At 45.6% G+C, this 26584-nt stretch overlaps 2 protein-coding genes across 15 annotated transcripts in view; both read left to right on the top strand.

Annotated features, from left to right (window-relative positions):
• kif1b (kinesin family member 1B) overlaps positions 1 to 16841 on the top strand; it is a 240949-nt gene extending 224108 nt beyond the window's left edge. For 12 of the 13 annotated variants that reach the window (XM_055659646.1, XM_055659647.1, XM_055659655.1 and 9 more), the window contains 6 exons: positions 225 to 296; positions 2850 to 2974; positions 4369 to 4518; positions 4628 to 4820; positions 7000 to 7118; positions 11017 to 16841. In XM_055659646.1, the coding sequence (XP_055515621.1) occupies positions 225 to 296; positions 2850 to 2974; positions 4369 to 4518; positions 4628 to 4820; positions 7000 to 7118; positions 11017 to 11059 (702 nt within the window). In that variant the 3' untranslated portion in view covers positions 11060 to 16841. The remainder of the gene's footprint in view (positions 1 to 224; positions 297 to 2849; positions 2975 to 4368; positions 4519 to 4627; positions 4821 to 6999; positions 7119 to 11016) is intronic. The other variant, XM_055659650.1, reaches the window with a different exon arrangement.
• Positions 16842 to 25931: 9090 nt separating this feature from the next.
• Positions 25932 to 26584, top strand: part of pgd (phosphogluconate dehydrogenase) — a 38171-nt gene continuing 37518 nt past the window's right edge. The window contains exon 1 of one of the 2 annotated variants that reach the window (XM_055659662.1): positions 25932 to 26065. In XM_055659662.1, coding sequence (XP_055515637.1) covers positions 26058 to 26065 — 8 coding nt within the window. In that variant the 5' untranslated portion in view covers positions 25932 to 26057. Of the gene's footprint in view, positions 26066 to 26489; positions 26555 to 26584 lie in introns of those variants that run through there. The other variant, XM_055659663.1, reaches the window with a different exon arrangement.

Raw genomic sequence — 26584 nt, forward strand, 5'->3', positions numbered from 1 at the left:
TGGCAGTGCTTTATAAAAACAATATGCAACTTGTGTTAGTTTGTGTGTTTCATCCACAAATACGTTTGTTCTGAAAGTGAATGGATGTCTCGGCTCCGATTGCCCAGAATAATCGGTCGTAGGTCTGATTGCACTTTAGCCAAGTATTCTGTGTTTATCAGTAGCGTGGAGCTGTTTTATACCCGGTTGGCCTGTTGTTGATGCGCCTAATCTCTCTGTTCCAGTGCCTGCGACTTCTAGCACACACCTTTAACAAGGAACTGAACCAGGTGTGCAGTAGCATCAGTGACAGTAAGGTAAGCACCCGCTCACCTTGTGGAAGCACAAAGTGCTGGCAGAACTCAGTGGGTTAGGCAACGTGTTCTCCAGAGATGAGACGGCACGCCTTGCAGCACCAGAGACCGGGGTTCAATCCTGACAACAGGTGCTGTCTGTACAGAGTTTGTACGTTCTCCCCGTGACCTGCTGGGTTTTCTTCGGGAGATCTGATTTCCTCCCACACTCCAAAGACGTACAGGTTTGGAGGCTAATTGGCTTGGTAAAATTGTAAATTGTCCCTAATGTGTGTGTAGGATAGTGTTAGTGTGCGGGATGTGACGCAGTCGACCCTTTAATAAGAGTCAAGAAACTATTAGATTGACCATCAGCAGTGAGTTTTACTTGCACAAGAGGAGAAGTGTCTCAGTCAAAGGTTGTGATCACAACTACAAGTACAGGAGCACATTTATACACCAAAAAAGATGAGGAAGTACAGATATGAAGTAGATTGATATGTTAATTACAGGAATTGTATTTACATTTACATTGTAACAAAAGTCACAACTTCTCGGTTCTGAATGCAACAAAGGTAACGTCAATGGAGGTGTTAATGGTGAGTCTGTGAGAACCAGGGTATAGTGGAGCTGACAGTTAATATATTAATGGAAGATAGCTGGCAACTTGAACTAATGTATGAATAAACACCTCCAACTGTTATTGGGACTTCCACAGACAATCACTGGTTAGCATGGACTCGGTGGGCCGAAGGGCCTATTTCCCCCCTGTATCTCTGCACTAAACTAAATAAGATGCACTGTCCCCACATCCCTCGATTCTCCTAATGTCCCTTGGTTTTGCTCAGTCACAAAGCTTGAGCTATGTAACTAGTTTTTGATTCCCGCCAATGTCTATTGTTGGGTCTGGATAAACCTCAGGCTTGAGTCTGGCTCGGATTGCCCACAGCAGGATGGGTTTTAATCTTGTAGGGAGCAGGCCTCCGGATGAAGGGATGAGGAGACGGTTGGGGCGGCTGGAGCAGGCAAGGGGGGCATCACTTGTTGCTGGGTGCTCCTGGCAGAGAGAGTTGGTTCAGAACAGTAACTGCACGGGGGGGAGGGGGGGGGGGGGGGGTGTTTGTACACGTCCTCCACCTGTTAGTTCAACACACACACGGACACGGACACGGACACACACACACGGACACACACACACACGGACACGGACACACACACACACACGGACACACACACACACGGACACGGACACACACACACACACGTACACACACACGGACACACACACGGACACACACACACACACACACACACACACACACACACACACACACACACACACACACACACACACACGGACACACGGACACACAGACACAGACACACACACACACACAGACACACACACACGGACACACACACGGACACGGACACACAACCGCACGTACAATTGACACCACACGCACAGAACACCGTGTTCACACGCACACTGACACCACACACAGATTCATGCACTCCGTGTGTGTTTGTGGTATCTATGTGCATGTGCGTGGCTTGTTGAACTAGCAGGTGAAGGGAGGACAAGTGGGACCATATCCAACAGTGTGCATCATTCAGGTGACCAACTCCTTGCCTCACTTGCACCACTGACTCTCTGAGTTTTAATTGCATTTATTATGTTTCATTGAAACTGCATCAGAAAGCACACTAAAACGCAACAATGTGGGATGCAATTTCCAAACCCCTATATTTTATTGAAGCACAAAAATGAAAAAGAAATTGCTGTTAGTTTTGAAAATAGGAAAATTTCAGAAAATAGGATGTCTGACAAATCAGTTCATGTAGAGGGTGAGTGAGTTTATGAAAATCTGTCTCGTTGTTGAATATTCTGCCGGATGTAATAAGTCCTACTTATCTCAATATTTTGAACAGACCCCACCACCTCCCAAAAAAAAGAAAGAAGTGGGCGGGCAGAGAGATGAATGAATGAATGAATGAATGACAAATAAATAAACTGGTAGGAATGTCGGTGGATAGATAGGAAGATGGATGGATATGCCCATCACCTTGTATAGAATATCTTTATCTTTGAACATGTCTTTTGGCAACTCCCAAAGTAGTACTGCTCCCCTGTTAAGCAGTGTAGATTCCTGTTACTCCATTGAAAAAAAGCATCCAGTGTTCAAATCAAGGAATTGGATATTTCAACATTTCCACCTATTGAGTAATATTATTCTGTAGCCAAGATATTATTTACCAAAAATATTCCTTGCCTTTTGAGGAGAATGCAGTGGAATTTGAGGATTACAAATTAACTCAGCCTTCTTGAGATGGCGGGGATCTGCTGTGCATCAAACCAAGTGTGTGTTTGAAGACAATGAACTGCAGATGCTGGTTTACGAAGAAAGACGCAAAGTGCTGGAGTAACGTGGGGGGGGGGGGCTGTCAAGCAGCGTCTGGAGAACGTGGATAGGTGACGTTTTGGGCCGGAACCTGCTTCACTGTACGTTTGACATTTTTAGCTGTGTCAGGGTTGAGCAGCAGAAGAAGGCTGCTAACATTTGCTGTGTGTTTCAGCTGTCGGATGTCAACTCCCCCATCGGTCGCGATGCATCGGTCTCCAGCTTCAGCAGCAGCACACTGACCCCTTCCTCCACCTGCCCGTCACTCGCAGACTCCAGGTGTAACTCGGTCGACCAGAAGTAAGTTCAAAACAAAGGGCTACTGCTTCATCATGCAAATAAAGTTTGGTTGTGTTTCTTGCATTTGTTGAAAGAAAGTTTCCTTGCTGACCTTCAGCTAAATATATCAACCTCCCTTTTCCAGTGTTAACGATGGGATATAGTCGTGGCTGTGTTTTAACTTTCCACTTCCCAGCTTTTCTATTGTTATTTTCATTTTCGGTATGTGTGCATTGTCAGCATTGACTGACTTTCCTTGTGAGAAGGTGATGGTAGCCTCGGATTTAAATTCCGTGGTGAAGCTCCTCTCAAACAAAGCTGAGACGGCCCAGCAGCGGCAATAAAGGACCGATGTCCACATTAGGGTGGTGTGAGATTTGGTTTGGTTTATTATTCCTGTCTCCTGTACCTTAATAAAGTGAAATGTTTTGTGTTTTTTGCCATCTGAATAAATTGAACCATATTCAAACCATTCCCAAGGACAATGGGAAGTAAAAAAAAAAGGGGGGGGGGGACAGAGTGCAGAATGTAGTGTTACAGCTACAGAGAAAGTGCATTTTTTTTAAAGTACAAAGACCACAACTAGGTAGGTTGGGAGATTGGGAATAAATCCTTAGCTCATGAAAGGACCATTCAAGAGCCCAATAACGGGGGAAGAAGCTGTTCTTGAATCTGATGGGACGTGCATTGAAGCTTTTGTATTTTTTGCCCAGCAGGAGAGGGGAGAAGAGTGAATGGGGTGTGTGTGGCGGGGTGTGTGTGTGGCGAGTGTGAGTGGGGGTGGGTGTGTGTGGGGGTGGTGGGTGTGGTGTGTGTGGGGGGTGTTTGTGTGTGTGGGTGTGGTGTGGGGGTGTGTGTGGTGAGTGTGTGTGTGCGTGGGGGTGTGTGGGTGGGGGTGTGTGTGGGGGTGTGTGTGTGGGTGTCTGTGTGTGTGTGGGGGTGTGTGTGTGGTGGTGGTGTGTGTGTGTGTGGGGGTGTGTGTGTGGCGGTGAGTGTGTGTGTGTGGTGGTGTGGGTGTGTATGGATGCGTGTGTGTGAGTGGGGGTGTGTGTGTGTGGCGGTTGGTGTGAGTGTAACATTCTTCATTTTGTTGACATAACAAAGTGCAGATGATGGAACAAAACTCAAGTGCTTGAGGAACTCGGTGATGTCAGTGCGTTTTCTCCGGGTGCTCCGGTTTCCTCCAACACTACAAAGATGTGCAGGTTTGTAGGTTAATTGGCTTTGGTAAAGAAGGTAAATTGTCCCTAGTGTGTAGGATAGTGCTAGTGTATGGGGATTGCTGGTCGGCGCGGACTCGGTGGGCTGAAGGGCCTGTTTCCGCGCTGTATCTCTAAACTAAGCCACCGTCAGTAGCAGTGCATTGTTGATGTTTCCAGCTTGACGTCTAAAATGAATGCATGTTCACATTACAGGACTCCTGATGCCAACACTAGATCATCCAGTCCCTGCATGGAGTTTGATGGCTTCCCTATGGTTACGCGAGTGGAAACCTCATACTTGGCCAGAGCTGGGAAGAATGAATTCCTGAACCTTCTTCCTGACATTGAAGAGATCAGAACTGGGTAACGGCCTCTTGCTAATCCCAAATTAATCAACCTCAGTCTATTCCAAGATTCGATCAATGTTTTGAAGTTAAGCCGCCACTTATTTATTTTTCTTCTCCCGCTTTAGCCCTGTGGTGTCAAAGAAGGGATACCTGCACTTCATGGAGCCACAGTCTAATTCTTGGGTGAAACACTACGTTGCTATCCGGCGTCCCTACGTGTTCATGTACAACAGCGACAAGGACCCCGTGGAGCGAGGAATTCTGAACCTGTCCACTGCCCAAGTGGAGTACAGTGAAGACCAGCAGGCAATGCTGAAGGTCAGTCACACAGTCGCACAGCACGGGAACAGACCCTTCGGCCCAACTCACCCATGCCAACCAAGATGCCCCATCTAAACTAGCCCAATATACCCGCATTTAGCTTGTATCCTTAGCCTATCCATGCACCTGTCCAAATGTCTTTTAACCTGTTCACAATGGAATGTGCACGGATAAGCAATGCCATTTGTGAATTTTCACACATTTTAACGGCATATTCAGTCTACAGATATGGCTTCACTGTCAAAATATTTTCAATCAATGAGAAGACTTAAAGCTTACAAATGATTTCCAGTTAATAAGATCCCAAGATTTAGAGTCATAGAACCTTAGTGCTTGGAAACAGGCCCTTCCATCCATCTATGCCATCCAAGATGTCCCATTGAATCTAGTCTCTTTTGCAATCCATGTACCTGTCCAAGTGCCTGTTATGTGTTGCTATAGTACCCGCCTCAACTACCTCCTCTGGCAACTCGTTCCATGTACCCACAACCCTCTCTCCCCCCACCTCTCCCCCTACCTATCTCTGCCTCTTCCACCACTCCCCCTACCCCTCTGCCCCTCTTCCGCACTCTTACCCCCCCTCCCTCACCACTATTCCCCCTCTCTCCCCCCTACCCCTCTCCCCCTCCCATCCCACTCTTTCCCCCCCCCCCCTACCACTCTCCCCCTCCCTCGACACTCTTCCCCCTCTCTCCCCTTCCCCCTCTCCCTCCTCCTTCCCCTCCCACCTCCCCCTCCTCCCTCTCTCCCCTCCCCCACCTCTCTCCCCCCCTCTCTCTCCCCCCCTCCCCCACCCCACTCTCCTCCTCCCCTTCCCCCCCTCTCTCTCCCTCTCCATCTCCCTCTCCTCCTCTCCCACCCCTCTCCCTCTCCTCCCCTCCCACCCCCTCCTCCCCCCCCCCCCTTCCCCTCTCTCTTGCACCAGTCCCCGCTACCCCTCTTTCCCCCCCCCCCTTCCAGCCCTCCCCGCTCTCCTCCCACTCCCCACTCTCCTCCCCCTTCCCATCCCCCTCTCTCTCCCCCTACCCTGCTCTCCTCTCCCTCCCAAATCTCCTCCCGTTTTCCTCCTCCCCCTCTCCCCTCCCTCCCCTCTTCTCACCCTCCCCTCTCCCACCCCGTCTCCCTCTACCCCCTCCCCCCCGCCTGGGTGTTTGGGGGGTGGTTAGTGTAAAGTGTGATGCCACAGCCCCTCCCCCCCCCTCCCCCCCTCCCCCCCCCCCCCCCTCCCCCACAAATGCGCGTTGGGGAAACAGACCCAACGGGTCTGCACTTGGTCTAGTCTAACGTTAAACCTAAGATAGACACAAAAAGATGGAGTAACTCAGCGGGACAGGCAGCATCTCTGGAGAGAAAGAATGGGTGACATTTTGGGTCGAGACCCTTCCTCAGACTGCCTCCATAAACCTTAAACCTATGTCCTCTGAGGCAGCAGCTGAACTAACTATTTTGCTGCTACCCCCATTATATAGCAAACTAAGACCTTTCTTTCTTTTGATTCTCACCTGTGACACCTGGACTTGCAAGTGAGTTGTCACAGCTAAACACTCAGCACCTTGGTAAGGCCCATGAACGTTGGCTACTTGGCATAGATGCATAGAAAATAGGTGCAGGAGTAGGCCATTCGGCCCTTCGAGCCTGCACCGCCATTCAATATGATCATGGCTGATCATCCAACTCAGTATCCCGTACCTGCCTTCTCACCATATCCCCTGATCCCTTTAGCCACAAGGGCCACATCTAACTCCCTCTTAAATATAGCCAATGAACTGGCCTCAACTACCCTCTGTGGCAGAGAGTTCCAGAGATTCACCACTTGGCTTAAGATAAAAAAATCTCTCAAGGAATCTCAGCGTCTCGCTATCCCTTTTAGTAATTCCTAAAAAAATACTGCTTTCCTCTGCATTAATATCTCCCTTTGTGGCCCGGAGACTGATTTAAAAATCGTGTGGGATATGTCCCTATGTTGAGGCCAACTTATAAATGAAACTTGTTTTTCATCTGCAAAAGAAAAATGAAGCAGAAGTGAAAGTTGGTTGTGAGGAAACATTTATTTATTCCATGTTCAATGTTGCAACACTCCTTGTTCTTGATTCACAGCTGGAACTCTTAAGAAATCAAAACCGTTTGAGTTTGGAGATTCTTGGAAATAACCATATGATTATTTTTCCCTTCTCAGACGGCTAATACATTTGCAGTGTGCACAAAGCATCGTGGAATCCTGCTGCAAGCAAGCAATGACAAGGATATGTATGACTGGTTGTATGCTTTTAATCCACTGCTGGCCGGTTCAATCAGGTAATGCATCAGTTTATGCATCAGTTACATTTTTCTCAGTTCATTTTTGTCACGTGTACCGAGGTACAGTGAAAAGCTTTTGTTTGTGTGCTATCCAGTCGGAGGAAAGACTATACAGGAATGCAATGAAGCTGTCCGCAATGCACAGATAAAAGATAATGAGTACAACATTCAGTGCAAGATACAACATTAGATTCTGATTAAAGATATATCAAAGGTCTCCAATGAGGTAAATGGGAAGTCAGGACTACTCTCTAGTTGGCAAGAGGACGGTTCAGTTGCCTGATAACAGCTGGGAAGAAACTGTTCCTGAATCTGGAAGTATGGGTTTTCAAACCTCTGTACCTCTGGCCTGATGAGAGATGAGAGAAGGGGGAATGACCGGGGTGAGACTGGTCCTTGATTTTGCTGCTGGCCGTGCCTTGACACATAGATGGAGCCAATGGAAGGAAGGATGCTTTGTGCCTGATGGTCTGATCCACAACTCTCTGCAATTTCTTGTAATCTGGGATAGACTTGTTCCCAATCTAGGACGTGATGCATCACGATGAGATGCTTTCTATCCCCCAGTGGAAGTTGGTAAGGGTTGTTGGGGACATGTCGAACTTCTAAGCCTTCAAAGGAAGTAGAGATGTTCTGTATTTCCTTGGCCATTGCTTCGATGAGACTGGTCCAGGACAAATTGCTGGTGATGTTAATTCCTCGGAACTTGATCGTTCCTTTTTTTTGCATATCTTTCATTTATTCGTTCTATATCTCTCTACATCACTGTCTATATCTCTCATTTCCCTTTCCCCTGACTAGTCTGAAGAAGGGTCTCGACCCAAACCGTCACCCAGTCATTCTCTCCAGAGATGCTGCCTGTCCCACTGAGTTTCTCCAGCATTTTGCGTCTATCTTTGGTTTAAACATGCATCTGCAGTTCCTTCCTACAATTTCCAACCATCTCTACTTTGATGTCATCAATGACTCATCTTCTGGCAATGTCTATTAAAGTCTTCCCTGGAGTTACAGGGAGTAACTCATTGTTGCAATTGTTGGGCAATGTTCTTCTTATTATTAATGGAGAAACAATTAATTGACAGTTGCTAACTGATGATGCACTACCAGAGAATTTGGCATTGTAAAGGAAGCTATATAATAAGTATTAACAAGGAAGAATTTGCAGGGCTGGGCAGAGAATCAATGGTGTTGAATTGTCATTTGTACTGACAAAACCCCCTAGGTGCAACCAACTACAGTCCACAGTAATGCACAGTTAAAGTTAGTGTTCTGTCCTGCTCTAGAGCCTGATGAAGCTGTTCTAGAACCTGGAGGTCAATAGACAATAGGTGCAGTAGGCCATTTGGCCCTTCGAGCCAGCACCGCCATTCAATGTGATCATGGCTGATCATCCCCAATCAGTACCCCGTTCCTGCCTTCTCCCCATATCCCCTGACTCCGCTATTTTTAAGAGCCCTAACTAGCTCTCTTGAAAGCATCCAGAGAACCGGCCTCCACCGGTCTCAGAGAATTCCACAGACCAGGCAGAGAATTCCACAGGTCATGGGCTTCAGACTCCTGCACCTTCCTTCCGATGGTAGGAACGAGATGAGAGCGTGGCCAGGGTGGTTTGGTCCTTCATGACATTGGCTAAAGAAGGATGCCGACCCGAAACTTCACCCATCCCTTTTCTCTAGAGATGCTGCCTGACCCGCTGAGTTACTCCAGCACTTCATGTCTATCTTTGGTATAAACCAGCATCTCCAGGCAGAGGGGTGGTTGATGTTGCGGCTCAGGAGTGAGAGGGGAGGGGGAGATTGTCTATGTAAGGAGGTGGGGGGGGGCGGTGAGGTCAGGAGTAAGAAGGTGGTTAGAGCAGTAGTAGGCAGAGAGGGAGCAGTGAGAGAGGCACTCGTGGAACTTCCAGTGAAGAGAGTAGGAGAACCTCTTCAAAATACCAGCCTTATTGAAGCAATAGCCAAGAAAACACACCAACTTCTTCCAACTACTTCCAAAACACACCAACTACTTCCTTAGAAGGCTTTGGAAGTTCATCATCTCCCCAACCAACAACTCTGATCAACTTCTACAGATGCGCTGTAGAAAGCATTTTATCGAGATGCATCGCATCGTGGTTTGGGAACAGCTCCATCCAAATCCGCAAGAAATTACAGAGAATCGTCAACACTGCCCAAACCGTCACACAGACCAACCTCCTTTCTAGTGACTCCGTTGACATCACATGCTGCCTCGGCAAAGCCAGCAGCATCATCATGGACGAGTCACAACCAAGCCACTCCCTCTTCTGCCCTCTCCCATCACGCAAGAGGTACAGAAGTGTGAAAACCCACACCTCCAGACATCGGTGAGACTAAGCGGAGGTTGGGCGATCGTTTCGCCGAACACCTCACTCCCGCTCGGTCCGCACCCTTCGGATTATCTTTGATCGAACTTTACTGGAATTCATCTTGCACTGAACATTCCATGTTATTTCCATGTTACGGTGGATCCCTTTAATCGTGTGTCCTGTACACACGGGGGAGTGGAACCTACCTGACCTGACCCGGTGGCTCAGCACTTCATCTTCCCCTCCCATTCCCAATCCGACCTCTCTGTCCTGGGTCTCCTACATTGCCAGAGTGAGCAACACCGGAAATTGGAGGAACAGCACCTCATATTCCGCTTGGGGAGCCTGCATCCGGAGGGCATGAATATTGAATTCTCCCAATTTTAGATAGACTCAATAAGCTGGAGTACCTCAGCGGGACGCGCAGTATCTCTGACGGTCACGACCCGAAACGTCACCCATTCCTTCTCTCCAGAGACGCTGCCTGACTCGCTGAGTTACTCCAGCTTTTTGTGTCTTTCTTCGGTTCAAACCAGCATCTGCAGTTCCTCCCTACACATTTTGTCTCCTTGTAATCTTTTCCTTTCTTTCGATGGTGACCTTGCTACTGTGATGAGTCAGGGCAGTGACCATGCCCAGATTTATCGATTATAAATGGCAGACCTGACCTTTGACGTTTAATCAGTTCCCAGTCGATACCTTAAACAGGACTGGAAATGTAAAGAATGTTAGTGAGCAGTGATGCCTGTTCACATTTTAAAAATCAATATAGTTCTGTTTATTTCTGACAAAGTTTCATCAGTTGCATTTAGCTTTATTCCTAAAATTCCAGAGTAGTAATTTAGATGTTTGCCAGGTAACCCCTTTTCATTGCTCATACATATTACAATCAACAATTATATAAAAGTAAAACTAATGTAATAGGTGCAGGAGGAGGCCATTCGGCCCTTCGAGCCAGCACCGCCATTCAATGTGATCATGGCTGATCGTTCCTCAATCAAAAACCCGTGCCTGCCTTCTCCCCATATCCCTTGACTCCACTAGCCCCTAGAGCTCTATCTAACTCTCTCTTAAATCCATCCAGTGATTTGGCCTCCACTGCCCTCTGTGGCAGGGAATTCCACAAATTCTCAACTCTGTGGGTGAAAAAGTTTTTTTCTCACCTCAGTTTTAAATGACCTCCCCTTTATTCTAAGACTGTGGCCCCTGGTTCTGAACTCGCCCAACATTGGGAACATTTTTCCTGCATCTAGCTTGTCCAGTCCTTTTATAATTGTATATGTTTCTATAAGATCCCCCTCATCCTTCTAAACTCCAGCGAATACAAGCCTAGTCTTTTCAATCTTTCCTCATATGGCAGTCCCGCCATCCCAGAGATCAATCTCGTGAACCTACGCTGCACTGCACTGAAGTTGACTTAATTTCTTAAGATTCCTGAAAGTGCCTTGGTATGTTTTATAACATAAACATCGCTCAATAAATGCAAGTTACTGGTGCTTTTCGATTTTCTATAATGGGCCAGTGCCTTCACATTAGTTAAATTAATGTTGATTTTTTTCTTCCCTTTAGGTCGAAACTCGCTCGAAGACGTTCAGGGCAACCGACAGTGTGAAGGCCAACCTTCTGCGGAGAGCAAGAAATGACGTGGATATTCTGACTTGCCCTCTGAACATTCAAGTGTTGCTGTTACCCTTTGTGATCCTTGACTATTTCTCCCGTACATGTAGACCTGTGGCTTAACCTCTGTCTGAGCACCTTTTTTTATTTTCTAGTTCACAGAATGCTTTTCCGTTACATCCGTCCCAATCTGGTAGTAGCATGTTGTAAACTAGTCGAGTGCCAGCACGATTAACCACTTCCCTCCACTCTCCTGCTGTTTCTCTCGTGTCTGTAGGATGTCATTGTCTGTGCTCCCTAGCGAAATGCAGCCTCTGGACTGTGACTGTGACTGCATGATAACCACAACTGGCACCAGGCTGTAAGTTGAGGCAGGACAGAGAGGGGCAGACTCCTGCCCGATGAGTGATGTTATAGGGTAGCTGTTCCTTTCAGGAACAGGGTTGTGCGTGTGTGCTGGAATATTGTTTCCTGATCCCCGGTACTTGGGAATGTTGCAGTTACCAGGGAGGCAGCAGCTGTGAACTTGGCGGGATTACGCTGGTCTAGTGTGGTAGAGGGTGAGACTCATTCTGGGGAAACATTGTCCCTCTACACATGATGAGAAAGCGAGCGGCTTTGAACAGATGACTCACTTTTAACATATGACTCGCTAATCAGTGGCGTTGCAGGATAGCACTGAGAACTACCAGGGAAAACAATCGAAGTTCTACGCCACTGTCCACACAGAAGCTGGGGTGTTGGGGCTCTCCTTGCCCTGTCCATGTTTGCTTTGAGTGTGCTTGAGTGCCTACCTACAGGGACATGTTTGCCATGGGCCTCTCTGTACGCAACGGCTGGACTTGGCCGGCAATGCATGTATGTGACTGAGGCTTGTTGAAAAGATGCCTGTGTTATTTCAGTGAGGGAGTGTTCTTTGGAGGGTAGTCATCGCGGGTCGGGAGGAATGTCCTGAAATAGCTGACCGCCACGCCAAATGGGGAACTGGAAATGCTCCGCAACTCATGCACCAAGCTGCATTTCCCTCATACTCGCACATGTCCCAGAAACAACGTTGTTTTTTAAATCTGCTAAGTCGCATTAAGGTGCTTATCCACTGCCATCCCCTTGTCTTGCTGAGTAACCTGCAGCTTAAGCTACTATTCTGAAAGGAAGAGGCAACTTAGAAAGCAACAGGATACAAAGTTGGACCAGGGTTTCATTGAAGGTACAAATCTGTACCTGGATCTAACTGAGTGAATGCAAGGCAGATGTTTCAAGGCCGAGGTTCTGGGTTTGGAGATGTCATGAGATGTTCTTCAAAGAGTTGCCGCCTTGACAGTTTAGCTGGGAGCTGGGTTTGTTGCAGATTATCCCCCTGTCTTCACACATTCATATTCTTTCCCAAATTTTCACAACCTATTTATTGTCTCCCTGGTCAATGAAGAATCCTTCAGGTATCACCCACGCATCACTTGCCAAATGCCTTCTCCCAAACCCAGCATGTGACAAGCTGGCCACCGATCAGGCAATTGCATTCCAGTATTTCTCAAATCTCTTTGCATTTGCCCCCTCCCCCCCTTGAATGTATCGCCAAAAGCAATCCCTCCAACTTGCATAGCTGCCTAACGACTGATTGAAACAAAAAATGATATTGGAGATACTCCATCACTGAGGATATATAGGCTGAGGGCATTGCAATGAATGACATGAAAACAGAATGGTACATGTTCATTCTTCAAAAGGTAGAAACATTCAGGGCTTGGCAATATTGTGGCATCCTGCTAAACTGTTGTGGCAGGGAAGTGTATCTGGCTCATGACTTTGGCTTCATGACAGGTTCAAAGCCCTCCATTCATTGTAGGACGTTAATTGCCTGATTGTTGCCAGATAAGGAATTGCAATACAACCACCTACAATGCTTTCTGTGTGACTCACATTTCCCCAGTATTGACACAGACAATGGAACTTGACTTCACTGAGCATTTATGGCCAAGTGTAGTTAACAGACCCACATCACTGCTAATTATCGTACAGTATGTATGCACTTTTTCTTATGTCACTGAAGGTCATGATTTCCACGGTAGCGTTTGATCAAAATGGATCCTGTGATGTTGTCAACTGGACTTTCATGGAACAATTATCGGGAGACCAAGCTGCTTTAGTTACTGATCGGCACTGATTTACTTGAGTAGAAATGAAGGAAATATTTTGAACATTTTAGGGTAATGAGGGAGGGGCCATTGTGATTGAATTGTTTACTACAAGAGTTACCGGGATGGAAGTTGTTTTGGTAATTCGCTTGGAATTTGCCAACCTCACTTTTATGGTGCACTTTTTACAGTTTTGTTTTCTTCTGCTCCAATCCCAGTTCAATCTTTGCTCTGAACCTGAGAAACAACACTCTTGTCTAATCCTAGAAACTGGATTTTCAATCCTTAATTAGTATCCGATTCCATAAATTCTAGCTTGACTTTACCTGCTATCACCAGCTTTTTTAAAAGTTGAACTTATAATTGAAATGATCCATCGTAGAAAGGTTGAAGACAAGTGCATATTTATTTTTATTAGTCTGGAAGCATCAGGGAATCGATACGTACAGCATCTGGTGCTTGTTTAACAGGGAATACGCATATCGATAAATTCTGTAAACCCAGTAAATCAAATAATAATATCCAACTCCAATATCAAATCCATTCAGATGGAACATAACTAATGTGAATGGATCGCATTATGTCCTTCAATGCACTCATCATCAATGCTTGGATACCTTTAATGTACATTACCTGTGGACCTGTAATTAAGCATTGGGCTCACAGATGGATTAGGGCACAGAAGAAGACTATTTGTGTCTATCTTTTTAAGCATTTATCTCAAGACGCCTAAATGTGTCACCATATCTCCAGTCCACCCAGCTTCATGTTTAATTGGCCTTGGGCCCTTTGTCTAAGCTACAGAAACCTCCTGAATGGACAGGAGAGCATGACTGAGGCCGGCAAACCTACAGATCATGGTGTTCACTGATGTAACGGTACAAGTGCCCGCGGTCACATTCGAACCTGCTAAACGTAGATTAGTGCGCATAATGAACCTACCCCTTGAAAACACAAGCACGTTATTTTATAGTTTAAATTAATCCCTTTTTTATGTTGCAGGCTTTGCTTAAGGTGAAATAGTATTTTGCTTTATTTCTGTCAAGACATTCTATATGTCCCCGTACCTCAGAAGTATTTCCTCATGAGACTTGCATTAAAATTGGTCAAGTCTCGATGAAGGAATGAAAGGGATAGCTTTTACATTACAGTCTCCAAAGTAAAATAGATGACATGAAACTAGAAGCTGGTAAAATTGAGCAAATATGTCGCCGAGTCTTTGACTGCAGAATGACAGCCGGCGTCTGTGCAAGGTTTTGTAGATGTAATCCATTGCAGCACACGTGGTGTGAAGAACGCAAGGCAAATGAAGTAAGCTTGTCTCGTTGACTCAATGCATTGGGTGTCTGAAGCCAGCCAGCCTACAGAACATTCAGTGAGCTGTCTGTGCCAGAGGCTAAGCAACCTCCAGAGCATAGGCAACAGCAGAGTCGATTGGGACAAATAATTGTACCATATAATGGTCAGTGATTGCTTCAATGCCTGAAAAATAAGACTGCTCAACTTCCATGCACTGAGCCACTGGATATTTAAACCCATTGCAGCATGCTGAGGTTGTACCTCAGGTTCCCATTCTTGGTCTGAAGGTGATAAGCAGCAACAGGCATGAATTAAACATGCAGGATTAGTGAGCTGGAGGACTTCACTGGACGCATGAAATGGCATTTGAATGTCTTACATTTTTTCCCTGTTTCCAGCTGCCTCCTGGGTGAACAACATGAGTTCTGCAGGAGTGCAAATAAATCAATGAAGAGCTGCATTGATAACATATACATTTCTATTAGAGACGCAGTAATATCCCACCATGCCCGCGTAGTGTTCACACCAACATAAATAATAATGCTTCCAATATTTTATAACCATGACTTTTTTAAATATTGAATCTTATTAAATTAAATCAATAGTTTGATAAATCAGGGTCTATTTTACTTCTATAGTTTAATTAGATTTACCAAATAAATAATACCAATATATTCGTACATGTTCCAAAAAGAGTTATTTAACCTGCAATGATGTTAGATTGGGTGAGAAAAGTAAGATAGTGGATTGATTTAAAACATACCTGATTATGTTCACTTTACTAAACAGAAATCCTTTCCTTTATCTTCTGCCAATCTCAAGTTTAGTAGAAGTATATATTCACATTTTATAAACTTTACATGGTCTTAACAGCTAGTTTCAGATTGAAGATCCAGTTTCATTCAGGAGCCCAGAATCTGTTATCCGTTTGTATCTTAAAGGGTGTATAATAGTTTTATCAGAGCAAAGATGTCCTCCCTTCATCTCCCCCCCTCCCCCCACTATATTCTGTGTCATTGTTAGCTAGTGCATAACAAAATGCACTATTTTTTAAAGATTTGTTTGCGGTAAGTTGCACACTTAAGGAAGTCGTTGTTACAAAAGAGAATACAAATTGCTGTTTAAGAAGGAACTGCAGATGCTGGAAAATCGAAAAATAGCTGTGGGATTTTGTGTACCCTCTCATCATGCTGCCCCTTGGGGTGTGAAATTGTCACAGCCACTTGGTTTTTGTGGCGGGAAGGAAGAAAACGGTTCCAAGAAAGATAGAATTTTTATTTTTAATGTCTTTTTTATTTTTCTGCTTAATAATATTCCAAGTTAGCACTATTCATCAAACAAACCTAATGGTAACATTGGTTTATTTTACATTGTAAAACAAGAAGTGTAAATCATATAACCCACTGGTCAAATGTGGAAACAAGGAACTGCAGAGGCTGGTTTACGAAAAAAAGACACAAATTGCTGGAGTATCTTAGCGGGTGAAGCAGCATCTCTGTAGAAGAGAGAAAATGCTAGAACTAAGTGGGTCAGGAAGCATATAGTGTCTATCTTCGGTGTAAACCAGAATCTGCAGTTCCTTCCGACACACACAGCGTCTCTGGAGAACATGAATAGGTGATGTTTCGGGTCCCGACCCAAAATGTCACCGATCAATGTTCTCCAGAGATGCTGCCTGACTTGCCGAGTTAAAGAAGTGGTCAGATCTCCACTGATACTTCAGCTACATGGTAGCCATTGAAAACACTTCAATCGCACGTTATTTATTGGAAGTCATGCGGAGAGGAAATTACTTTGTAGATTTTTGATTTTGTCCTTTTTTTAATTAACTTGAAATTCAACTTGTGTGAATGAATGAGTTGCGCAGTCTCGCTCAAAATAAAACGAGGAAGCAAGGCCAGTGAAAAGGAAGATATCATAGCTGCTGTTGGTAGGTTTACTGAATGTACTGAATGTGATCTGTTTACCTGTGTGTTTTTACTTTAACTTTAGTCTGTGGCTGGTTAACCACAATCCAAGGTAGCTCGAGATAATATTTTAGTTTGGATTGCTTTATTGTGCTTCCTATCAACACCTGATCCTTCAGAGGAGTGCATCAACACTGTATATTATTTATTATACTTCATAAGGGTGGCTACACATTCATAATTTTTATTTTGTAAATATATGTTGAACCAAGCTTGAGGTATAAAGACTTAAATGTAAATATTTCATGTATTTGTACTAATTATAATCCATTTGCTGTATAGCATAGACGTGTAAAAGAGATATCTAATTCTGTGTAGGGTAAGCTGCCGCTCCGACATGTTTAGTGAATGAAGTAACAATAAAACTACAACCAGAGCATATCGAAGATAAAATTGCCTTTTTATTTACACTTCATCCATGTATAATGTCGGGAGTAGGCATCCGGAGAATTCTTCAAGCAATAATTTTGGGTGGCACAGTGGCGCACTATTTTTGACTTGTAAATTGTAACTTATGATATCCCCTTCAACAAGAGAGATGGAGGAATTATTTGGGCGGCATATCTGGTGGAGCTGTTGCCTCTCAGCGCCAGAGAGCCGGGTTTGATCCTGATCTCGGGTGCTGTCTGTACAGAGTTTGGACGTTCTCCCCGTGACCGCGTGGGTTTTCTCCAGGTCCTCACCGGTGGTTTCCTTCCACACTCCAAAGACGTACAGGTTTGTAGGTTAATTGGGTTCTGTAAATTTTCCCTAGTGTGTAGGATAGAACTAATGCACTGGTGATCGTTGGGCAGCATGGGCCGAAGGGCCTGTTTCGATATTGTATCTCTAAAGCTAAACTAAACATTCAAAGTGGCACAGTGTGCTGGGAGTGCATGCAAACGTAGGATAACATAGAACTAGTGTGAATGGGTGATTGATGGTCTGCATGGACTTGGTGGGCTGAAGTGCCTGTTTCCACGCTGTATATTTCAATCAATTCATTATTTTAATTGATAAAAGACACTGCGTTTATTTAGTGCCGGGGATGTTCCTGCATACTTTACTGCGTACACATTTTTACAGTAAGGGAAGTGTTCTTGAGAAACATTAGGGAGAGAATCTTTCTTCTCTCGAGAACCATTAACAAGAGCCAACAAGCTGAGATACAGCACAAAGAATTGTGTGGGTGGGAGTGAAGTCCTGAGGCAAAAGTGAAAAATCCGTCAGTAAAATTGCAAAATCGCCCATGGTTCTCAGGTGGGTTTTAACATGCAAAATGAAAACGCTTCTGAAGCTCCATTTACCATTTAAATAATCGTAAACTATCAATGCGTTTTGAAATAAATTTTACTCAGATGCAAGCTAAGGAATGGGATAATTGTCAGCTGTTAATTGGACAAAATCAGGACATTTTATTATTTGCCAAAATATATCTCTCAATGCTCACAGTGGGTGCCCAATCAGGATTGTTGACATCATTCCATGCTGCAGGCTTGTCTGTTATTAGATGATAAATAAATGTAGTTTGGGTGATTGCAGGCTTTAAACAAGAAACATTGAGAAATATAATATAATAACGGATTTTTCACTTTTAAAACTTTTCATATAACAAAAGAATAAAGATAAAACGTCAATAATGCCTTACTTTTGATGAAATGCAGCGAGCAAACGCGATAATTCCCGATATTTTCGATCTTTATATCACCACGGCAAATGTCCGCTGACCACTTCCGCTGTTTTTGTACCTTCAGCTCCCTCTTGAATTTACCTTAGTTTCTATCTTTCTTCTGGACTGTAAAGTTAGGTAGCTGTGCCTCTCGGTCACCCCGACTGGCACAGTAATTTACAGCTCAAAAACTGGCCGTTTTCGCGGTTTTTAACGGGTGTGAAAGTGTGTGTTTTCAGCATCACTAACATGTACCGGAAGTGACGCTTGTACCCCAGTTAAATTTTGCGGTCACGTGGGTGAGGATCTACGCTCCAGTGACCTTTCGTGAAATCACCCTATTTGCACTGTTCTACAGAAGTATCGTGATGGTTGAGTAATCCCCAGCGCAAACTTAACATAAAGAAACACAAATTCAAAATCTACCGAAGATAGACACAAAATGCTGGACAGCAGGACAGGCAGCATCTCTGGAGAGAAGGACTGGGTGATGTTTCGGGTCAAGACCCTTCTTCGGACTGTGACAGCCAGGGTGTTTTTGCTGGCCCAGCCTGTGCCAGGACTCTTACAAAATTAAGTGTTCTAATATAATTAAATGATCTATACTTCCCCACCCAGCTCGGACCTGCCCCGCAATGAGTGTGTCGCCCTGAACCCGCTCCGTACAGGGGTCGGCCGGTTCAACGCCAACATGCATCACTGCGTTCATCAGCAGCCTGCGTGTGTGAAGCAGACCAGCAAACAGCGCAGCAGCACGTCATTTTCAACTGCGCTGTCCTCCGCCCCCCTGGTGGAGGGGTAGACCTCACGGCCCTCGATAACAGCACATTGAACTGGCGTCAGCGCCTGGAGGCCGTTACATAACTTGCTGCCTCAAACGCAAGAAGAAGATCTATACTGCCGAGTCTTAGCAAATCACCTTGGATTCTAAATGTTTGCCACAGCAATGAGTCAGTAACAAAAATGTATTTTAAAGATTTGATAAAATCCTAATTTAGTTCAGAGATACAGTGCAGAAACAGGCCCTTCGGCCCATGGAGTCCGGACCGACCAGCGATACCCACACATTAACACTATCATACACATACTTGGGGCAATTTACACCTATACCAAGCCTATTAACCTACAATCCTGTATGTCTTTGGGGATTTTAAATGAGTTGTATTCACTAGAATATAGTAAGCACTGGGCCCATATACATTAGCACATGTGCAGAAAGGAATTGCAGAAGCTGGTATATACTGTAGATAGACACAAACTGCTGGGGTAACTCAGCAGGTCAGGCAGCAACTCTGGATACAAAGGTTAGGTGATGTTTCGGGTTTGGACCATTCTTTGGACTGAAAGTAGGAGGGAACTGGAGATAGGAAAAGGCCAGAACAAAGCAGGGTCAGCAACAGATGACCAAGGAAGGATGGAGCCCATAATGGCCCATGGTTGGCTGGGGAAGAGGTGATAATGAAGCGATACAAGGATGCGAACAGTGGAACTCGTAAGTCACTAGGGTGGGGGAGGGGAGGGAATGCAGGGGTTGCTTGAAATCAGAGAAAGCAACTTTCATATCTGTAGGTTTTAGCTGCCCAAGCAAAATATGAAGTGCTGTTCCTTCAATTTGCATGTGGCCTCACTCTGACAGTGGAGGAGGCCCGGGACAGAAAAGTCCGTGCGGGAAGGGGAGTTAAAATGCTTGGCAACCGGGAGATCACGTAGGCGAAGGGCCTGAGCATAACTGAATAGAAGTGTATTATGACACAGAAGGAAGCATTGGCCCATTGGATCCATACAACTCGTTGCCAAGCAATCCCTTCAGTCCCATCCAATCCTCATCTTAATCTCCTGCAATGAGAGCTGTCTCACATGACCACCATCGTCTCTTTGTTGAGGTTTCTTTGCTGCTTAACCTACAATTAAGAACAATTTACAGTAGCCAAGTAACCTATCAGTATGCCTTTTAGATTTAAAAAGAAATCTGAGCATCTATGGAGTATGGTGTGTGCACATAATGCACACATACGCACACACACACAATGCACGTGCACACAATGCACACGCTCACACACACAATGCACGCGCACACACGCAATGCGTACACACACACACACAGCATATGAGGGCAGAATTGAATGCAGTTCCATGGGGCTGTGAGGCTGCAGCACTACCCGTTGCACCACTGAATATAGATTAGCAATACAACATGGAAACAAGCCCTGTGGCCCACCGAGTCCACGCTGCCCATGGATCACCCATTCACACTCACAGTTACAATTTACTATGTTTCTATGTTACAATTTTAAAGAGGCCAATTAAACTACAAACCCACATGTCTTTGGGATGTGGGAGGAATCTGGAGCATCTGGAGGAAACCCACGGGGAAATATGTAAACTCCACACGGACCACACCAGAGGTCAGGAATGAAACCCACATCTCTGGTGCTGTGCGGCAACGAATCTACCTGCTGCGCCACTGAGTTACCCAAATAATCTCTCCCCCCCCCCCTTCCCCCTTATTGAGGGGGATATGAAAGCCAGCACTCAACGTTCCTCTACACTGAGTGTTGAGGTGCTCATGAGAAGCAACATTTAATTATTATAGCATACATATTTGCAGTCTTCTTCCAAAGGTGAAATTTGAGAGGGGGGAAAATAGAAGAAACCGAAAATCTGAAATAAAAATAGAATGCTGGAAAAACTCAACAGGTCAAACAGCATCTGTGGAAAGTGAAGCAGTGTTCACGTTTTCACTTCCCAGTTCTGATGAAGATTTAATTTCTGCAAATGCTACCAAAAGTCAAAGTCAATTTTATTTGTCATATGCACATGAAGGTGCAGTGAAATGAATTTGCCAGCAGCGATACATTTAAAAAGAACACACAATACACAATAAGATTTAACACAAACATCCACCACAGCATTTTTCAGCCAGTCCTCCTCCTTTGTTCACCCGTGGTCGGAGCCATAAACCCTCCATAGTAGTTTAGTTTATTGTCACTTTGTGATAATGTTGTCACTGAGGTACAGTGAAAAGTATAGTGTTAATGTTGTTACAGTGAAAAGTTATTGTGTGCTAACCAGTCAGAGGAAAGACAATACATGCTTACATAGAGCCATTCACAGTGTACAGATACATGATAATGGAATAACGTTTAATGCAAGGTAAAGCCAGTAAAGTCCGATCTCTCGACAGACTGCTCTTGAGTTATGGTAGGATGATTCGGTTGTCTGATAACAGTTGGGAAGAAACTGTCTCGGAATTTGAAGGTGTGTGTTTTCACACTTCTATACCTTTTGCCTGATGGGAGAGGGACGAAGAGGGAGTGGCCAGAATGCGACTCGTCCTTGATTATGTTGCTGGCATTGCCGAGGCAGCGTGAGGTATAAATGGAGTCAATGGAAGGGAGTGTGTAAGAAACAACTGCAGATGCGGTTTAAACCAAAGATAGACACAAAAAGCTGGAGTTACTCAGCGGGACAGGCAGCATCTCTGGAGAGTAGGAATGGGTGACGTTTCGGGTCGAGACCCTTCTTCAGACTGGTTAGGGATAAGGAGAACGCCTTCACTCAGCCCGCTTGAACCAACCTGATCTCCTGTTTGCTGGACACTTTAATTCTCCTTCCCATTCCTGCACAGACCTTTCTGTCCTCAGTCTCCTCCATTGTCAGTGAGGCTAAATGCAACTTGGAGGAACAGCATCTCATATTTCGCTTGGGCAGCTTACAGCCCAGTGGTATGAATATTGATTTCTCTCACTTCAGGGAGCCCCTGCATTCCCTCTCTCTTTATTCCTCCCCCACCAAGTCACACCAGCTTGTCGTTTTCACCCAACAACAGCTTACAATGGCATGTTTCCTTTATCATCGTTACTTTTTTGCATTTCTTTCATTCATTGTTCTTTATCTCTCCACATCACCGTCTATATCTCTCGTCTCCCTTATCCCTAACCAGCCTGAAGAAGGGTCTCGACCCGAAATGTCACCCATTCCTCATCTCCTGAGATGCTGCCTGTCCCAATGAGTTACTCCAGCTTTTTGTGTTTATCAATGGAAGGGAGGTTGGTTTGTGTGACGGTCTGGGCTGCGTCCACAATTTGCTGCAATCTCTTGCGGTCTTGGATGAAGCTGTTCCCAAACCAAGCTGTGATGCATCACTATAAAATGCTTCCTATGGAGCATCTATAGAGGTTGGTGAGAGTTGTTGGGGACTTGCCAAACTTCCTAAGCCTTGTAAGGAAGTAGAGGTGTTGGTGTGCTTCCTTGGTTGTTGCTTCAATATGGGTGGTCCAGGAGTAATTGGTGATATTGACTCCTTGTAATTTGAAGTTTTCAACTATCTCTACTTCGGTGCCATCAATGCAAAGTGGGGTATGTGTACCGCTTTGCTTCCTGAAGTCTATCACTGTCTTGCTGACATTGAGAGAAAGGTTGGTGTCTCGACACCAGGACACGAGGCTCTCAATCTCCTTCTCATCATTGTACTCTGTCTCATCATTATGAAATTAAATGCCTTTATTTGTCGTTGTAACAACGAAATTGTTGTTACCACTCCATTGGTGCATAATATACAAACATAGAAACACGGGACACAATTTAAAAACAATGTTAAAAACTAGGAATTAAAATAAGTACATGGTGATAGTAAACGTTCAAGGTGGGTAGCAGCATGGAAGAGTGCAGCATGAATAATCTTTGTGTTTTTTCATGTTGAGTGTGAAGATTGCTTTGGGGAAGAAACTTTCTCTGAGTCTGGAGGTGCGTGTTTTGGCTGACCTGTAACGCCTGCCAGAGGGCAGCAGTTCAAAAAGCTGGTGTGTGTGGAGTATTTGATGATTTTAGTGGCTCTGCTGAGGTAGCGTGAGGTGGCAATATCCTCCAGAGAGGGCAGTGGGCAGCCGGTGATTCTCTCTGCTGTTTTTCTCACTCTCTGAAGAGCTTTCTTATCTGCAGCAGAGCAGCCTGCATACCACACTGACTTGCAATATGCCAGTAGACTCTCAATGGTCGCCCGGTAGAAGGCCACCAGCAGCTTCTTCTTGGTGTTGTGCCTCCTGAACATTCTCAGGAAGTGGAGTCTCTGTTGTGCTCTCTTGACGGTTGCAATGGTGTTGGCCGACCAGGAGAGATCCTCGGATATTTCCTAGGAATTTGAAAGCCTGCACCCTTTCCACACATGCCCCATTTGACATCTGGTCCACAATGGAGGTATCTATAAGCTACAGGTAAGGGAAAAAAGTTCAAGTTAAGTTTATTATTATATGCACAAGTACAATGAGGTACAGATTCTTTGCTGCCCTCTATAAAAATCCACCAAGCAAATCTATGCAGGTGAAGATACAACAGACTGCAGATGATGGAATCTTGAGCAAAATACAAAGTGCTGGAGGAACTCAGCAAGTCAGACATCATCTGAGGACCCTTTTTAAAATTAGGTCCGATGGGTCTAATCTGAAGTAGGATCCTGACCCAAAGTGTCATCTTGGTCCATTCCCACTCCAGATGCTGCCTGACCCGCTGCATCCGCTCATCATTCTGTATTTAAATCAGTTCTGGTGTTGAATAAAGAAAACTTGCCTTTCCATCACTATCCAAATTCTCAATGAATCATTGAGTAAAGACTCTTCAGCCCATTGTGTCGAAGCCGACCATCAGTCGCCCATCCACATTAATCCCATACACCAACGCTTGGCCTGTAGCTTTCTAAACCTTGGCAGTTCAGGTGTACCTCTGCATGCCGCTTAAATGTTGTGAGAGTACCGGCCTTCATCATCCAGTGTGTTCCAGACGCCAACCACCCTTTGGTTGAAGAAAGTCTTCCTCAAATCCCTTCTGAACATCTTAGATGCCCTTTCGATTTGACACCACCATTTTCAGAAAAAGATTCCTGTTATCTCCCTTGTCTATATCTCGTAAATCCTGTGAATGGAATCATCGATTTAAACCTCTAAAATCGTTAAGTGCAGTCATTACAGGTAAGAAGTTCCAGAAGGTTAATTTTGCAACAGATTAATATTTCCCTAGAAACGTAGGCCGTGCTTCTTTGCTTAGCTATTTTAATTGGGTGGAGCATGCTAAATAATAAGCGAGTTCAGTATTCCGAAAAACACAAGGAATCATGGGATTTGTCAAAGGACACCGGCCCGGACCAGTGGTGGCCCAGATTTACAGCCAGCGCAGAGAAGAAGCGCTAACTCTACTGCTCCGGGCTGGTGTCCCGTCAGTCCAGGGCTGTCGGTTAACCCAGCGGGACAGGCAGAATTGAGCTGGTGCTAGCACTTCTTCTCCGCGCTGGCTGTAAGCCTGGGCCGCCACTGCTCTGGGCCGATGTCCTGTCAGTCCAGGGTCACCCCGGATATCTCCGGTCATCCCCGGACAGGGATGGGAGGCTCAGGAGGGGACGGGGATGGTCCAGTAGCGATTCAACAGTGCTTGCAGTCCCGGGTTCGATCCTGAATACGGATGAAACGCTGGTCTGTATACATGCAGCAGCACAGCTGCCGAGAATGTTTATCGCGAGTGACCTTTGACCTGGGCATGCGCAGTCGGAATACCAAACTTGTTTATCGTGCAAAGGTTCTGTGAGGGAGGAATCACAGTTTAAGGTCCTTCCACTACTGGACATTGAGGGCCGAGTCTGGTGAGGGCACCCCTCAAACAAGGGAAGGGATATCACCCCTGTTGGCCACGTGAGAGGTAAGGGTGTTTTGTTTAAAGATAGGTGTGAATACTACTGAGTGTGAATCTACTGAATGCACAGACACAGATAATGTATGAAGAGTTTTTGTTTTATATTTATTTTTATTCTGAATAAAATTTATTTTTGATTGAAAATTGGGCTGAAAAACCTAAGGTGACGCTCCAGTGCAGCACTTCCAGAGATGTGGCGGAAGGAACTGCAGATGCTGGTTTACACCGAATTCTGGAGTAATTCAGCTTGACAGGCAGCATCTCTGGAGAAGGAATGGGTGACGTTTCGGGTCGAGACCCTTCTTCAGACAGCACTTGCAAAGGTCTTGTTCTGAGATAAGTTTCATTGGTGTTTGTACCTCTGTCTGCGCTTTAGCTACTCTCCTACTCTACAACGGGAAGCGTTGTTTTGAGGTGTCCAGTAAGGTTCACACAGCCTGCCCAAAGTGTTATAAAAAGCACGAGTAACTCAGCGGGGCAGGCAGCATCTCTGGAGAAAAGGAAAATATGACGTTTCGGGACGAGACCCTTCTTCAGACGTCACTTGTTTAAGAAGGAACTGCAGATGCTGGAAAATCGAAGGTAGACAAAAATGCTGGAGAAACTCAGCGGGTGCAGCTGCATCTATGGAGCGAAGGAAACCCCGAAGAAGGATTTCGACCCGAAACGTTGCCTATTTCCTTCGCTACATAGATGCTGCCTCACCCGCTGAGTTTCTCCAACATTTTTGTCTACATTCAGACGTCCTTCTTAAACCTATTGTGTCTAAAGCAGCATCTGCAGTTCCTTCCTGGCTCCTCTATAATCTTTGTTCCTGGCCAAAGTGTTAAGTCATGTTGACTTGCAGGAAATTGATTCAGCCTCCGCTCAGCTGACCTCATTGGTTGAGCTCGGGCTATCCGTCCGAAGCAATGGAGCAGAGATGGAGTCGATGGGCGGCCCTAAACCAGGCCTCGGTGGGTCTCCCCTACGCCGCCGGAGCCGGCCCCTCTCCGCTCAGGCACCTCTTTCATTGCCCCTCGCCGGCCGCCCCAAAGATCCGCTCGATAATGTTTGGAGTGGACCATGTATGTCTGGGCCTCGACCACCAATCGATGCGTTCCCGCGCGGCCGGGACTGATACACGGCGCGGCCAATCACAGGGCGTCGCTGCGTGGAACGCGGTGTAACAATGCGGCGCTGGCCAATGGGAGGCGGAGGGTGAAGTGATACAAGCCGGGTGATCCTTTGGGTGAAACTACACGGGCGGCACAAGGCGACATCTCCATCATGGCTCAGTGAGTTTTAACCCCGCCGCATACACACACACACCAGCGCCACACACACTCACCATCACACACACTCACCATCTCACCCACCATCACCCCACCCCACACACACACAGACCATCACACACACCACCGCCGCCACAACACTGCACTCAGACTGCCCCTCATGTTCACTGTGTGAATGCCTCCACGGTTACTTTCAACCACACCAATGTCCGATCAACTATTGATCCAGAAAGAAAGAACTGCAGGTGCTGGTTTATACCAAATATTTTTTTTAAAAGGGGTTAGGAAGGAACTGCAGATGTTGGTTTAAACCGAAGATATACACAAAATGCTGATACACGGCGCGGCCAATCACAAGGCATCGCTGCGTGGATCGCGGTGTAACAATGCGGCGCTGGCCAATTGGAGGCGGAGGGTGAAGTGATACAAGCCGGGTGATCTTTGGGTGAAACATACACGGGCGGCACAAGGGGACATCGCCACCATGGCTCAGTGAGTTTCAACCCCGCCGCATACACACAC

This window comes from Leucoraja erinacea, chromosome 30 (genome assembly GCF_028641065.1).
Source record: "Leucoraja erinacea ecotype New England chromosome 30, Leri_hhj_1, whole genome shotgun sequence".
NCBI lineage: Eukaryota > Metazoa > Chordata > Chondrichthyes > Rajiformes > Rajidae > Leucoraja > Leucoraja erinaceus.